Genomic DNA, 16332 nt, shown 5'->3' with positions numbered 1-16332 from the left:
TGCCAGGCCAGTGAAACCTGAGCAGTTCTCTCCTTCCCAGAAGGAACGTTCCTTAGGAGTGGTAGCTGCCCCTTGTCCCCACGGGCCAGAAGTGCCTTTCCCTTGAGACTAAAGTCCCCAGCAGGAGCGGAACAGCAACAGGATTAGGTGGCTTGTTTACACGTGTTGGATTCCCTGAGTTTGGGAGCCCAGCTTTTCCCAGCCAAAGACAGGACTCTGGCCCTGCCAGAATGGAGGGACACTGCCAGGAACAGCGTGTCTGGGGACAGGGGCAACCTCCCCACCCCTGTAAGACACACACACACACACACACACGCACGCATGCTATCCCAGGGCTAAAGCCCAGTCAGGCCATGCGTTTACTGAGCATCTGTCATGCACCCAACACTGTGGTAGGCAGTTTAGGGGAATTCAAAGAAAGAACACTCTTTCCCTCAAAATATCTGCAACCAAAGCTAGGGAAAGAAGACACATGCATAAGAAAGAGAACCGTTATGCTTTATGTCCAGTATATCAGGCCACCAGGAAGCACTGAAGGAGTCAAGAGCATGGGCCACAGGCATGCCCAGGATGAGTCCGGACCAAGCTTTCCAGCAGAAGTGAGACACCCCAGACAAAGTCCCCACCCGCCAGCCCAGGCCAGTTAGCCCACAGACCTGTCCTCCCGGGAGGCTTGGGGAGGTTTGGGGGAGAGCAATCTGTGCTGGTGGATCAGCAGAGACCCCTAGTGGCCTGGAGGTGGATGGCAGACAGCGGGGCCCCATGGGCTGTACTGCCCCCTCCAACTCCTACCCCCCCCACCTGCTTACCAACCCCCCCACACACACACACAATAGATCCTAGGGAATGGCATTGGTTTTTCTAAAATCGTCAGTCGGAAGGACCGTTGCCGTGTCATCTAGTTCATGTCCCCTGTTCCACAGGCATCCTAGTAAAATAAACATTCCGGCTATTTCAAAATAACTTAAAGGAAAATTTTTCTATCCATCTTTGCCTTCACTCCTTCCTTTCTTCCTCCCATCAGTTTATTCCGGGAATTTCTTCCTTTGGTGGAAATTTCGTTTCCCTGGGCAACAGAAGCCCTTTCCCGATTAACAGTGAAGACTGGTGGCTCCAGGGACTGAGCCGGCTCCTCCCGGGCTGACATCAGACCATGAGGTCAGAGTTCATAGCCATAGTCCGTTCCTTCGTGCCACACACACCCCACCCGAGCACCCTCCGCTTCCAAGCGCGATCCCAGAACCTTTCACTTGTCCTTAGGAAGGCCTTCCTTTTGAACAAATCATCTTTTTTGTTATTGTTTTTCCAAAATGAGATTTGGAGTAAAACTCACCCAGTGACCACCATGGCCGATGGCGCGAGGCAGTGAAGGCTTTGCAGCTGGTCCACGGGGTTTAGGAGGTGCGAGCTCTCAGCCGTTCTAAAGCTGCTCCCCTACCTTGCTCTGCCCACTTCAGAGAGGCTCTCTGCCTCTCTGTGTCTCAGAAAAACAGCACACAAGGATCGTCAGTGGGACAGCTTCTGGGGAGGCCTGTGGAGCCCAGCTTGTGGGTTTCCATCCAAGTCCTGGGTCCCTTGGTCCAGGCCCAGAGATGTCATTCCCAGGAAACTCTAGGGAAGTTTTCAGCTTTAGGACCTTGTCCTACTGGGAAAGCAAATCTTACTACTAGAAAGTAGGAGCCCACACACACCCCAGTTTGGTGGGATGGCTCCACCAGGGAAGCCAGGCTTCCAGCAGTTTTCAGAGGCTTGGGGACGCCACGGCCAATCCTGGTGGGACAAGGCAGAGTTCTTGAGCTAGATAACCAGCTCTGAGCCCCTGGTTCCTGGACAATTGGGGCAGGGATGTGAGACTCTGAATGCTGAAGAATGTCGCTAAAACCTGTTCACATGTGCTTCTCACCTCTTTATGGGCGCTAAGGAGCCTGGAAGGAAACAGCTCTGTTTGGGTCTAGACAGAGCATCATCCACCTGCTTGGGAGTCTGATAAGCCCCAAGAGGAAGCTGTCAAGAAGATAAAAATACTGTGTGCTTAGCCAACATTTTCTCCCCAAGGGGCTTCCACTGCTGCCATAGTAGCTCCTTCCTCAGAAAAGCCGTAGACTGTTCCCAGAGATTCAGAGCCCACGTCTCTGTAGAGACAAAGGCTCAAGAGAGCTAGACCCACCGCTACCCCTGAAATGGCTGCAGTCAGGTCACAGAGCTCATTCAAGACAGGGTCGCAGCTCCCACTTGTGGGGCTTGGCCGGGGCCCGGGAATGTCTTCGGAGAGGAGGCAGGAATGAAGGGGGCGCGAGGTGAGGACTGACCACCGCGGCTCGGTGTGCAGTCCCAGCTGAATCTCCACTGCTGCTAAGTAAAGAACCCAAACGGCTCTAGGACCTTCTAGGACAAGTTTTTAAATCCTGGATGTGCCAAACTCAGCTCCCTCATTGAGTGGCTTTAGCCAAAGGAAGTGGAAAGTGATTTATTGGGTGCTTACATGTGCCAGGCTCCCTGCTTACGTGGAGCCGGGATGTCTGACTCCAAAGCACATCTCTCCAAGCGAGCATCAGCGCTGCGCTCAGAGCCAAAGGACCTGGGTTCAAGGCACAGCTGTGTGACTCCAGGAAGTCACTTTGGTTCTCTGGACCTCAGTTCCTCTTCAGGCAAATAAAATCATTTCTCCCATAGTAGTGAGGAGATTAAAATGAAATAGCATGGTAAAAGAATGCTAATATTCGATGTGTGTAATAAATAGGTAGTTTCAGAGCCATTGGTCTTTGGAACCAGCTGAGGGCGGTTTTTACAAATACAGATCACAGAGGGTCTGGTTCAATGACCCTGAGACTCTGTCTCTGGAAACATGGCAGGGCTCAGGCCAGTGTGTGAAACAGCTCATTTTTACAAATGTAGGGGATGGATATTATTTCCCCAGACCTCAGGGAGGCCCAGATTTTCCTTCCGCTTTTTTGCCCAGCTAAGATGGGACTAGCCCTAGCTCTGCCCGTGGTCTCTGCCCGTGAACTTTGATACTCCATTCCTTTGCTGATACAACTTGGCTGCCTCTCGGCATGTCCCAGCCAACGACCCCAGAGTAGGAGAAGGTAAGAAAGAGAAGAGTCTGATCTAATGCATAAATTGCCTTTAGTTACCCAAACCCAGAACCTGGCATGGAGGCCAGCAAGACCACAGGGCAGAGAACCAGCCAGAGTGTGAATAAGCAGATGAAGTATCCAGGCGATAGCTCACCCTTCTGCCTCTGGCTGGCGAAAATGTGTGTTGGTTGAATCCCAAGGCCCACATCTTGTATTTATTTTACTGATTTCGCTTGTGTTTTCCTAACCTTGCTGGATACTTTTTTTCAGGGAAAAGGCAAGTCTGGGGCAACATTTTATGTTTGAAATTCCCAAATGCCTTTCCCCGATGAGGAGTACCGTGGCATGAATGATTCCAGACGAGAGATTAGTGAAAAGTCATTTCCATTAGTTTTAGGGTGAAACGCATGGAGAGATGACACCCTCTTCTATTACATTTACCGTCCAGCTTTTGCTTCAGCTTCAAATAACACCAGCATTGGTTATGTCCTGTGAGAATGGTTGGCGGGGATGTCGGGACGGGGGCAGGGTCAATGTTAGATGGACACAGAGCTGAAAAACAGGCTTTGAGGGCTCCTGGATGTCAGCACTGGGCCATACACATTTTATAAATGAGACTGAGGCTCCCAGAAGGGCCGGGATTTGCTGATTCCCAAGTCTATGGTCTTTCCTCTGTAGCCCATGCTGCCTCTGTACTTCTGGGGTTTGATTGTTTCACCTGTTCACCTTGCCTGCAGTAACTATGTACTGAACCCCTGTGATTCCAGGAGCACCTCGTAGCCCGGTTCTTGGCACAAGGTGGGTGTTCAGTATTTGTGGATGAAGGAGGGCTGTGTTCTAGTCCCATTGCTGTGAACCAGCTGGGGGCCTTGGGTGAGTCACTTGGGTTTCTAAGAAGCCTCAGTTCCTTATTTGTGCTCAGGGAGTTGGAATATGTGGCTTTTAAGGGCTCTTCCAATTTTTAGGCTTCGGAAGGTGGGCCTCAATATTAGACTTGAACCGCTTGAGTGGGAAGACCAAGAGTTTGGCTCCAAGAAACTCTAGACCTTCCCTGGAGGCTGAAAGCCCAAGCTTCTCTCCCAGTCCTAAAACGAAAGTCAGTGGTGGTCTATTTTCTTGATTGTTTACCTGTCTAAATTCTTACAGCTCATGCATTATGACTCCAAGCTGTGTTCATGAGAGCGTCAGCCCTAGATGGTCATCAGACAGGTTACTTGGTTCAAGCCCTGTTTTCAGATGAGGCACTGTGGTCGGAGGCGCTCAGGGACCCAGGCCAGTCTCCCAGAGCTCCTTCCATTGCACCTCATTCGCCACCGTTCTTGCTTTCTCCAAATAAAGCCTAGAGACCCCAACCTCTCGCACACCCAATTCCTTCCCCACAATTTCTCCCCACCCCGAGCAAGCGCTGAACCCCCAGGCAGGGAGAGTTTACTGATGTTTCTTGGAGGCTGCGACCAAGCTCCCTCCCCTTGTGCATGGTATGCAGAGTCCCTCCATATCAGGCCCAAGCACTTCCTGGCCCAGCTGTGACATGGCAATAACGAGGGGACCAGATTGCCAGGAAAAAATGCTCTTCTTATCTGCTTTGACTGCTGCAAAAACAAACTGCATGGATTGTTTCCTGGGAAAAACAGGGGCTGGCTGGTTGACAGTGTGGGGCAAAGGAGGACTCTGTCTGCAGTGGGATTCTGTGTTGGCAGCCTGGGGAAAAGGAAAGAATAGATGAAATGTGCCAAAGGGTGGCTTGAGGTCGAGGCTCCTATGACATGCCCTTAGAAGGCAGGTTGTAAAGAGGCTAGGGTGGATGTTTTTGTATTATTATTGAACAACGATTTTAGTGGCCACTGTATGCCAGGCACCTGAATTAGATGCTCAGGATACAAAGATAGAATGTTGGAGGCCACTTTTGTGTGGAGCTGGGTGTAATAAATAATGTGATATAGGTACATGAGGAAGTGAGGTTCTCGGGGGGAGAGGGTGTCAGGGAAGGCATCTGGAGACATTTCAGTGTGAAGGGTGAAGAGGTGCTAGGCAGATAAAGACTGGTTCTCGGCCCTGGCCACACGTTAAAACCACTTAGGGAGCTTGAAAAACACCAAAGCCCTGGCCACACCCCCAACCAATGGAATTAGAAGAATCGCTGGGGTTAGAACCCAGGCATCAGTATTGGAAATTCCAAAGTGAAGCCGAAGTGGGGACCACTGGTTTATGAGATGATTTGTGTCTCAGGTTTCAGAAGAATGGAATGGCTAAGTGGATAAATATTGTTGGTTGGTTGGTTGGCTGGCTGGCTGGCTGGTTGGTTGGTTGGTTGGTTGGTTGGTTGGTTTTTAATATTGAGACTTTGTTCACTGCTTCTGGAAGGCCATGAGAATTGCCTTTCAGATTTGGGTCCTGGGAGGCTCAGGAAAAAGGGAGGAAGGAAGACAGGAAGGGAGAAAGGGAGAGGAGGAGTTTGGGGCTGTGGCTTCTAAGCATTTAGTGACATTGTCACAAACCACGCCTCCCTTACTGCCAGGACCTCCTGCAGAATTCCCCCAATTCCATGTCTGGAGTCTCCAATAACCCCCAGGGGATTGTGGTCCCAGCCTCAGCGCTCCAGCAGGGCAACATCGCCATGACAACCGTCAACTCACAAGTGGTGTCAGGTCGGTGCAGGGGATTATGGGGAACACCCCTGGGAGGAGAAGGGGTGGCCCCAAGGGGATTCCAGGGGGTGGGAGGGCAGGGTACCGTACAAACAATCTTAGGAAATGGGAGGGGTGCCCCCTGCCAAGGAGGGGCTTCCAGTTCAATTTCTTGACTAAAGTGTTCTGTAAGTTTATAGATGGCTAGCACCAAGGCCTGATTGTGGTATTTTGGAACAAATTTGGGTCAAAGTCTCATGAGTCTCTCAAAGACCAAGTAAAGCTGTTGTCCCTGCCCCAAACACTTCCCACCAGAGGCTCTGTTCTCTGGACCCTGTTCCCACCCCATCACTCCCAACAGGGGCTTGAGTGCCTCCAGAATAGAAGGTGTTTACATGGGAGTGCCAAGTGAGTTGGAAATCCTGCTTGCCCTCACTCCTACCAACCCCCATGGCAGGGGATCCAAAAACTGGTTGTCTCCTCAGGTGGAGCCTTATACCAGCCAGTTACCATGGTAACCTCCCAGGGTCAGGTGGTCACCCAAGCAATCCCCCAGGGAGCCATCCAGATCCAGAATACACAGGTGAGTGTGCGTGCACAGGCGTGTGCTCATGTGCACAGGTGGGGGGGTGGACAACCATAACTGTTCGCTCTCTGCTAGGCCCTTTGCACAAGTGACTCACTTAATCCTCGTTATTCCTCTAAGAGGTATCATTACCCCCAGTTTACAGATCGGAAGCTGGGGGTCTGAAAGGCTTTATCAACTCCTGGGATTTCCCTACCCCTCAAGGTTATGTCAAAGGATTCTGCACCTCCTATCCCTGGTCTCTAGCCGGAGCCACTCTGTAGCTCAGTGGGATAGAGCACACACACAGGTTGGGGGAGGAAGAAGATCTGAAGTCAGGCCTGAGATGTGACATTAATTCTGTCATCTTGGATAAGTCACCTGACCTCCCCGAGCCTCAGAGCTCTTATCCACAGAGGGGGGATTAACACCACCTGCCCAGAGCCCTACCAACTTCCAGGGCTGCTGTCAGTGCTAACCACGGTAATGGAGAGGAAGGTGCTTTGCAAACCGTAAACTAACCTAGAAATGCTAATAACTAGTGGATGGTTTCTGGCAAATTTGTCTCTCCTCTACCCTCTGCATGTCCCTGTTTCCTCTGTGTCCTCTCTCATCCCCTTCTCCTCTTCCTCCTTCTTCTCCTTCTCCCTGTCTCCCATTCTCTGAGGGGCTGGTGCAGAGTAAAAGGAAAGGTGACCTCCCCAGGGCCCTAAGAATGAGCTGGAAAAGGGGGTTGGCAGCAAGAGCCTGCCGTCACTATGGCAACAGGTCCCTAGCTGCTGGCCCGCCAGGCTGCTGATGCTGATTTTTTCTCCACGTGCCCTGAAGGTTAACCTTGACCTCACCTCCCTCCTGGACAATGAGGATAAGAAGTCCAAGAACAAACGAGGAGTCTTGCCCAAGCATGCCACCAATATAATGCGTTCTTGGCTCTTCCAGCATCTCATGGTGAGTGTGTGTGTGTATTGGGGATGTGGAGTGGCAGCGTGGGGTATGAATAACCCCCCAGGTTCCAGACTCTGTGGTCATCCTTGGATCTACAGAGGGCGTGGCCCTGGAGAGAGGCTCTCTGGTAGGGATCCCATCTTCCAGAGGCCAAGGCAGAGGAGAGGGACCACTATGGACCCACCTTAGTGGGACCTAAAGCTGGGAGGCTCTCTGGTGCTTGCTGCTGCCATGAAGAAGTGTGACATCAAGTGAGGGAATGAGGACAGACATATTCTGAGGAGAGCTAAGGACTGGGCAAGTGTTTCAGGGACGGGGTGAGGTTCTGTGGGGCCAGGACGGTGGTTGCTGCGGGTGGCCACGCGCTCTCCTGCCCTTCTCCCAGGGAAGAAAATGTGGATCCTCAGCCAGGACTCTTCTGTTTCCCAGAGTCCTCACCGCTGGGGTAGCAGCGGATGTGTCCCCTTTCCCCGGTCCCTCCGATCAGAGCAGCCGGCTGAGGCACCGGGCTGGGCAGCGGTGGCTGCGACCATCAGGTCTGGAAGAGCAGCCCAGGGAGGAATCTCCTTCCTCACACAACCAGCTCAGCTCTGGTGCAGGACAACTGCCTTCCTGAGCCTCTATGGCCATTTCCGTAAAATGGCGACCAAGCCTCGGGTATAAACGTAATGTCTATAAAGAGCCTGCTGTGTGCACTAACACGATAGCAGTTACGTGCTATGTGCGGGGTTAGCTGCAACAGCCAGGGCTGTGGTTGAATGTCAGGAATGAATTCAAAACTATAATCCCCTAGCATCATCCAAGAGTTGTAGCAGTAAATGAAGGCCAATGGCCATGTCTGGGCCGATTGTGAAGGGTGTGTGTGCATGTGCGTGCACGCGCATGTGTGTGTGTGTGTGTGTGTGTGTGTACCCAGGGTGGGAGGTAGATTCTGGAAGCACCAGCAGGCTTCCCGCAGTCTGTGAGGCCTTGGCCTGGCATGGCGGTACCAAGATAGACCCATACAAACAAATACCAAGGGACTGTCTTGTCTTGGCCTGTGAGGAAGAACCAGGAGTAAGGGAAACTCTTTCTTCAGAGGGGATAGAAATCAAATGGATCGTGGGAATTAATCAGTTGGTCAATCAACAACCCTTTATTTGAAATGGGAGTACCTCCAGAAGCCACGGAGCCTGAGCCTGGGCTGTGGTTCTCCCATACGGGCATCTTAGGGACTCTGGCCCAGAAGCGCTGGGCCCGCACACCCAATGAACAGGAAGACTTGCTCTGTGGCGACCGATGTGGGGCTGGGGCTCTGCCTCTCCGCCCCCAATATGTCCACCCCCCCAGGGTCTTGGGGCTGCCCCAGGGCTTTGCTAAGGAAGCACACTTTGAAAGCACCACCTAGAGAACAACCAGGAACCTAATTTGGAGAGAGGGGGCTGGAAGGCCGAGGGTCAAGGTGAGGGGAAGAGGTCGGAGAGACTCTGAGAGCCTAGTGATGAAGCCCGGGAGCCAGGGCCAGGTCCATCCTCAGGCCTCTTGGGAGCAGCTCTGAATCAGTGGCTGAAGATGGGGGCAGGGATGCCAGGCCTCCTGCCTGTTCTGGTTTTCCACACCGCCAGAGAGCCCCAGTGGCCCTGCGAGCCCGGTGTCCCTGCTACAGCTCCCAGCCCAGCCGTGGGAAGAGGGGCTCCCTGGGGAAGGATCTTGTGTGCGCTGGCCATCACACCCAAGATGGGGACAGGCACTCCTCTCCCCGCCGCGCCCTCCATGGGTCCAGAGCCGGCTCCACCCACTGCAGCACGGTGATGCGTAACCACAGGCTGCAGGTGTGGTAGAAAGCTCATGCGCTCCTGCGGCGGCCAAACCTGAGCTCAGGTCTAGACTTTACCTCTGACTCTGTAACCTGGACACACTCACCTCTTGTGAAGAGAACCAGGAAGCAATGCAGCAATTGCCAAGACCCTGGCACACTGAGGTGTTTAATCAATGTTAGTGCCCTGTCCTTCCTGCCCCACCTCCCCCACGCCATGCATTTTTGACGACTGATGTGAACACACCCACAGCCTCACCTCTGAGGGGGAGAAAAGGCTAGGAGGGAGAAGAGTCTGCCAGACCAGTTCCCCTGCCCACGAGCCCAGGCCCCCAGGCCAGCACCCCGCACTGTGCCGGGGCTCCTGCCTCAGCTACCTGCCACTCCCCACTTGCATGTTGCCCCGGACGTAAGTCTGAGCCTGAGACTGGAGGGTCATCTTATCAGCCCCTCCTGGCTGTGTCTGCCCTCTGACCTCAGACTTCAGTTCACAGGCTGCCCTCTTGCCCCCCTCCCTGCTGAGCACCCCTCTATAGCTTAGGGTCGTTTCTTTCCACTCCGTGGCCACTGCCCCCTGGACAGAGGATGGCAGAGGAAGGTAGAGGTGGAGAAGAGAGAGGGGGAAGTCGCTGAGCACAAAGCAGAAGAGAAGGAAGGACCCAGATCAGCTCCACAAAAGAGACGGGGAACCACGGAGAGGGCTTGCTGAAAAGCATGAGTAAGACTTTCTGCCCACACCCTCCCACCCTTGGACCCTCTCCAGCTCAGAGTGCACTCAGTGCGGATACTATTAATAAAGCACTTAACATTGGCAAAGTCCTCCCCCGCTTAATGCCTTCCTCACAGTGGCCATCAGGAGAGGTCAAGGGAGTGACCCCCAGGCCTTTAAAAAAAAAAAGTCACAACTCAGAACTTCTGGACTGGGGAAGGAAGGGGATGGGGAGAAGTCCAGGCTCTAGGGACACAGCCTGGCACAGGGGTCCTCTGCAGACCCAGGCTTGGCCATGGATCAGTCTGGCTACCCAGATATCAGTGGGTGCACAGGCCCCCAAACCCCAGCTCAGGAGAGGCTATAAAGACTGGGTAACAAGGGCATAGCAAAAAGAAGGCAGGCTTCGAAGCCAGATAGACAGGGGTACGAATTGAGGTCCCGCCACCAGCTGTGCAATCTCTTGGAGTTGATTTCTTTGAAAAAAGATAATACCCGGTGGCGCCTGGGTGGCTCAATCGTTAAGTGTGAGCTTAGGCTCACACTTCGGCTCAGGCCATGATCCCAGGGTCCTGGGATCGAGCCCCGCATCGGGTTCCCTGCTCAGCGGAAAGCCTGCTTCTCCCTCTCCCACTCCCCCTGCTTGTGTTCCCTCTCTCGCTGTGTCTCTCTCTGTCAAATAAATAAATAAAATCTTAAAAAAAAAAAAAAGATAATACCCATTTCCCACGCTTACAAAATTAAATGAGATAACTTATATAAAGAGCCAAACCTGGTACATAGGCACATTTAAGAAATGTGAATCCTCTTTGAACTATCTAGAACCATGGACTAAGAGCAAGTTTTTGAGACCAAGGCCCACAATTTGTGAAAATTAGAGGTGGATGCCTGACCTGTTGTTCTGATCTATAACATCTACTGATTTTTACCATCATTTAAACCTAAAAAACATCCTGCCGAACACTGTTACTTACCTGTTCTGCGTATATATGTCTGTGTCAAACGTACATGTCGCATATCTCTGACTCAATTGTAAATTGCTCCAGAAAAGGGATCATACGTTATACCTCTTACGTGGACCCTAAAGATTTGATTCCCAAAGTGTGTACCTTTATAGGATGTTATAGGTGTTGCTCCCAAGATGGGGTAAAGGAGTTTGGGAAAATCTGGGTTATACAAAGTTTAGCTCAGTTCTTGATTCTCAGTGTACTAGGGGCATTGCGAATTTGCAAGAGGGGGCATGGTTTCGAAGCTTTCCCCAAACATATTTTGATTAGTCGAAGCCCCCCTCCCCCACCTTGCTTTCACTGTCTCTTTGAGGAACAACTCTGAGATTGTAGCTCATGGGAAATCTAACTCTTCAGTAACACCGTATGGGCATAAAGTAGCTGTTCAATTTTAGGAAAAAAGGGTAGAAAATGTATGAAAAAGGACAGATTTCAGTATCCAATGGATGTTCTCCTATCCTATCCAGTGCAGTGGGGACAACCCATGTGTTGATTGGCCAATTGGAAAAGTTGGTTGAAGAAGGGAACAGCCATTAAAAAGATACATTTTATTTTAATTTAGAAGATACACATATATATTGATTTGCTAATGTCTTGATAGAGGGCCAAGATCTTTCTCTGAGGAGAGGTTGTCCTTTTACTTGCACAAACCTCTCCTGTAATAGAACATCTATAAATTCCATCTTTATTTAACATTGGATAAGAACTTCGATGTCTGGGAAGTAACCTGGCTGTAGGATCTTTCTAGATTTTTGTTACGTATTCCAGCCACTTACATTTGTCCCAGAGGTCCTCACTACACGGCATTTTTAAGGAAATCAGAGTCTCAAGTCTTTCCAAAGCAGTCCAGTTAGTTTGCTTAGCAAGAATAACTTTCTTGTTGCACTTACATTTTATTGGTTTACAGAGTAACTACATTACATCATTACACTAACACATGTAACTGGCATAAACCAGTCTGGATACAAACAGTGCCGACTTCCTGATAAGCAGATAAATGGTCTAATGAACATTCTACACAGTAGCCTATTCATCTCGAGCACCCGGGACGATGTGAACGGCAGTGTCGTGGTTTGCGGAAGAAACGGAGAGCATCGTAAATCTACAGTCTCCATTAGTAGAGATTGTTTGTTCAAACTTCTGTAGTGAATCCTAGTTTTTCCTGTTGTCTTCTTTCCCTCAGGGAGAAGTTAGTATTCTTTGATTCCTTTTGTCCTGTGTCTGAGGCTTCTTGTCACTTCCACTGTTGTGTGGCATTAGCAGCTACAGAAATGGATTCCGATGACAGAGTGCTCCTGAGGTGGGACTTAAACCCCAGAGCCTTTTCTGTCAGGCTGCAATAGAGTGGGAAGGTTTCATCCATTAGCTGCTTGCTCTGGGGTCCCTGAAGAATCCCGGGATATTTTCTTGCTATTGCATTTTTGGCTCAAAGAGGCCAAACTCCTGCCGGAAGCAATCACTCCCCAGCAAACCCAGGCTGGGGGAGAACCCCCGCAGAGGGTCCTCTCCACAGAGGATGGAGGGAGAGGGCTACTCTTCCTGCCTGGCTTCTGCCCCCATCCCCTCTGCTCCGGACCCCAGCGCCCCTCGCCCTGGCCCCATCATTCTGCTCATTCCCATCCAAAATATGGCTGATCTCTGTGTCGCTGCCACCAAAGCACGGGAGCAACATTACAGAATATTCTCTGCATGTGGGGAAATCCCAGAGAGGAAACCAAGCCCCAGCAGGTCCCGCATCACATCAAAAGAGCCACGGCATTCGCCACTGCGTGGGGCCAGATTCATGCTGAGCATCGTCGGGCACCATCTCATATAAGCCACCCAACCAGCAGAGGAGCTGGGTACTACTATTGCCCTCATTGTTTTTTCAAAGATTTTATTTATTTATTTGAGAGAGAGTGAGAGAGAGAGATCACGAGCAGGGGGAAGGGTAAGAGGGAGAAGCAGGTTCCCCCCTGAGCAGGGAGCTCGATGTGGGCGGGGCTCGATCCCAGGACCCCAGGATCATGGCCTGAGCTGAAGGCAGATGCCCAACCAACTGAGCCACCCAGGTGCCCTGTTATCCTCATTTTACCAGCAACAAAACTAGACCCAAAGAAGGGAACACGTTCCCCAACATCTCGTGGGATTTGAACCCAAGTCTGTGGCACCTCAGGGCTCTAGTTCCTCACCCACAATGCTCTGCATTGACCCAGGAAACCAGGGCAGCTCTCGACTCCCACGCAAAGTCTAGGTGAAGCAAAGAGGACCCCCAGCTCTCAGCAGATGCTGTCAGCAGAGGCTCTCCATGGAGACACAGAGCCCTGTCCTGGGAAGGGGGCAGGAGAGCTATCTGCCAGCCCTAGTTTTCAGATATGGTGAGGCCGCCTCACCATCCCTCCCTTCGCTCTCCCTTCTCCATCCCTCACATCCTCAGTGCCGGGATGGCGTCTGGCCAGCGTCACAGTTGTACCCTGCTCGTCCACCCCGCCTCGCGCAGCTGAGGGCCTGGCTCCAGCGCCCTCGTATGAACTCTGCGGCTGTCACAAAAGCCGAGCGCACAAAATGCACTGGCGGCCTTCTCTCTGTGACTTTTTTTGAATTGAGATATAATTCACATACCACCATCCACCCTTTGTAACTAAAGTCAGAGATTTTTTTAGTATATTTAGAGTTGTGCCATCATCCCCACTGTCGAATTCCAGAATATTTTCATCCCTGAAAGAAATTCTGTACCCCTTAGCTATCGCTCCCCGGCCCCTAGAAACCAGTAATCGACTTTGGGTCTCTATGGATTTGCCGATTTCAGATCTTTCACATGAATGGAATTTATCATACATGGCCCTCTGTGAGTGGCTTCTCTCACTTAGCAGCAGGCTTCCAAGGTTCATCCGTATTGTCACATGCTTCAGGGCTTCCTTCTGTTTCAGGGCAGAACGGGATTCCACTGTACGGACAGCCCACACTTTGTTTATCCACTCATCAGCCGGCGCACGTGGGCTCCTCCCCGCTGGGGGATGCCGGCTGCCGCACCCCCCGGGTACAGCTCGTGCCCTGCCCGTGGGCTCCCGGCCAAGGAGGGTGTGTGGATGTGAAGTCCAGCTGGTTGCCTCTGTGCCTTGGTGTGATCTTCAGTGACTCAACAAACATTCTTGGTGTGTCTTGCTTGCCACCTTCCCTGTGCCTAGCATTGTATTAAGCCCCAAGGACCTGTACATCGATCCCTGTCAGAGACCCACTTATGGGATCCATCGCCAGCTGACTTGGAAACGGGGATGTCTCTTACAAACAGAAAGAGTGTGGTCCACGGAGCGGGCGTGGTACAGGGAGGCAGGCTCTGGATTTGAGTGTCGCACCCCTTCTTACCTAGCCAGGGGACCTGGGACAAGTTGCTGGACCTCATCAGGTCTCAATCTCCTCTGCTCTAAAATGGGAATCACGATATCCAGCTCATAGCAGTGTTGTGAGGATGGAATAAGATGAGAGTGAAAGTATTTTGTCCTGATCCAGACACAGCTACTGTTGCAAATGCTTCCCGTCTCACTCCGGGAGTCCCCGTAATCTGCCCTGTCTCAGAAAAAGCTCAGAGAAATCTTGACACTTCTCGGGAATCTGTGGGGAAAAGTAAGAAAACTTGAAAAGCAAAAAAATAGCTCAGAGAGACTTAGAGAGACCATTTTTGTTCCAGAATATCTTTTTTTTTATTATTTTATTTTATTTTATTGTTATGTTGTCTGCTACTTTTTCCTTTAACTTTGTCACATGGTCTGAAATTCCACTCATCAGAGATCCACTTAAAAGTACCCAATGCCTGTCAAAAACAGGTACCAATGGAGAGGCCAGGATGCCATCATTCATTCACAGCTTAGTATGAATTAGTTCCAAAGCTTACTTTTTTACTCCCACTCGGCTAAGATCAGCTTCATGGGAAGAGTGCCAGTGCTTGTTAGTGGTAGCAAATGAAGATTAGAATATTGTTTAACACAGCCTTTTGAGGAGGCAAACCAGTGGGGTGCCAGGGGAAAGGTTTCTAACAATTGTTCTTCACCTCTCCGAGGCCCCTGACCTTTTGAGAATCTGATGAAAGTTTTATCTACATCATCATGAATATAGTTTTAAGAGATTTGACCCTGAAGTCCTAGCAGCCAGAGGCCTCAGATTCGGAAGGCTGACGGCAGGGTCACAGGATGGCCCTGGGGCTTTGAGAAGAGGTGGAGAAGTGGAAGCAGGGCCCAGGAAAAGGCAAGAGGATGAAGTCTGTGCTCACCCATCTCGGAATTTCCTCAGATCTAGCCCGCCCCGTGAAATTAGAGCAAGATCTGTGGTTTGTCCCTGAGTCCTGTAGGCTCCTTTCCACCAGAACACAGATCTTTAGCTAAATCAGCCTTTGGGGGCTAGCCTGGAAAGCTAGCTATTAAAGAAATAACTTGTTTCTATGGGAAAATGTGACCTAAGTTCCAAATACCGTATCTATCCACTAACACCTAAGTTTCGGGTATGAGACATGATTCTAGCACTCGAGGAACTGATAATTTAATTGGGGAAATAAATTATACACGTAAACCATGAGCAGTCAACCCATGATATAATCAAGTATTAGCATGCACGCACACACTTAAGGGGTCCAAGAATGGAGGAAGCAATACAGGTGAGAGGATTTGGGCCATCTGTGCTGGTCAGACACATCCAGATTAGTGTGTCCGGGACTGAACATCACATTTCAAAAGGTCCTTTGACAAGTTGTGTCCAGAGAAGAGCAGCCAGGGTGGGGAAATGTCTGTTCAAATGACTTTTAATGGGAAACGTGTCATATGATGAATGGTTAAAGGGGCTGGGGATGTTCAGTCCGTAGAACCCCGTTCCTCTAGGGCCAGCATCGTATAGTATAAGGAACAAGGGATTTGGAGGCAGACAGACCTGAGATTGATCCCAGCTCCATTTTTTTACTCGCTATATGACCTTGAACGGGTCAACTAGCATCTCTGATGTTAATTTCCTCTTCATAAAGTAGAGATAATGGTACCCACCTATGGCGAAGATGATCAATAATATGTTAAAAAGCACAGTGCCTGACAGATGGTCTGGCCCAGAGGTGGAGCGGACGTGGTTAAAGATATAGGGGGTGTGAGTCTCAGCTCTGCCATCCACTGCTTGGGTAACCCGGAGCCTGTTCTTTAACCCCTCTGGGCTGGGTTTTCTCACGCGTAAAACGTGAATAATGATGCCTGCTTCATAGGTGCCTGGGAAATTCAATGAGAATACATGGCAGGTACTTTGACAGAGTACTCGTGAATATTGTAAGTATTCAAAGTTAGCCAAAAACTGTAGGCATCCAGTAAGTGGTGATAACTCTTGTTATGAAGTGAGAGGCAGTGCTATAGGCTTCTGTGTGACTCCGGAGGACAGCCTAGGCTCTCTGGCTGGATGAGTAGGGAGAAGACTTGCATTCGGTAGAAAGACCCTCCCAACCATCAGCGCAAAGGGCTGCCCCTCTGTACGTTGGCACCGCAGAGCCTTGCTTCCCCGTCTTCTTCAGGACGGCGCGCACAGAAAATGATAGGAAACCAACCAACCACACTGCTTGCCGCTGGAGACCAGCTGGGGGACTCCCACTGGCCCAGACACCAC

The 16332-nt window shown here is 50.9% G+C and overlaps 1 protein-coding gene across 14 annotated transcripts in view; it reads left to right on the top strand.

Moving 5' to 3' along the window:
• Window positions 1-16332, top strand: part of PKNOX2 (PBX/knotted 1 homeobox 2) — a 293351-nt gene that overhangs the window by 265790 nt on the left and 11229 nt on the right. For 12 of the 14 annotated variants that reach the window (XM_081799167.1, XM_081799176.1, XM_081799168.1 and 9 more), the window contains 3 exons: window positions 5596-5725; window positions 6190-6287; window positions 7098-7217. The exons of 1 other annotated variant lie outside the window; for it this stretch is intronic. In XM_081799167.1, the coding sequence (XP_081655293.1) occupies window positions 5596-5725; window positions 6190-6287; window positions 7098-7217 (348 nt within the window). The remainder of the gene's footprint in view (window positions 1-5595; window positions 5726-6189; window positions 6288-7097; window positions 7218-16332) is intronic. One more of the 14 variants, XM_081799177.1, reaches the window with a different exon arrangement.

This window comes from Leptonychotes weddellii, chromosome 11 (genome assembly GCF_054177405.1).
Source record: "Leptonychotes weddellii isolate Sample4059 chromosome 11, ASM5417740v2, whole genome shotgun sequence".
Taxonomy (NCBI): domain Eukaryota; kingdom Metazoa; phylum Chordata; class Mammalia; order Carnivora; family Phocidae; genus Leptonychotes; species Leptonychotes weddellii.
The sequence above is the reverse complement of the archived record's forward strand: the minus strand, read 5'-3'. Positions and strand labels throughout refer to the sequence as shown.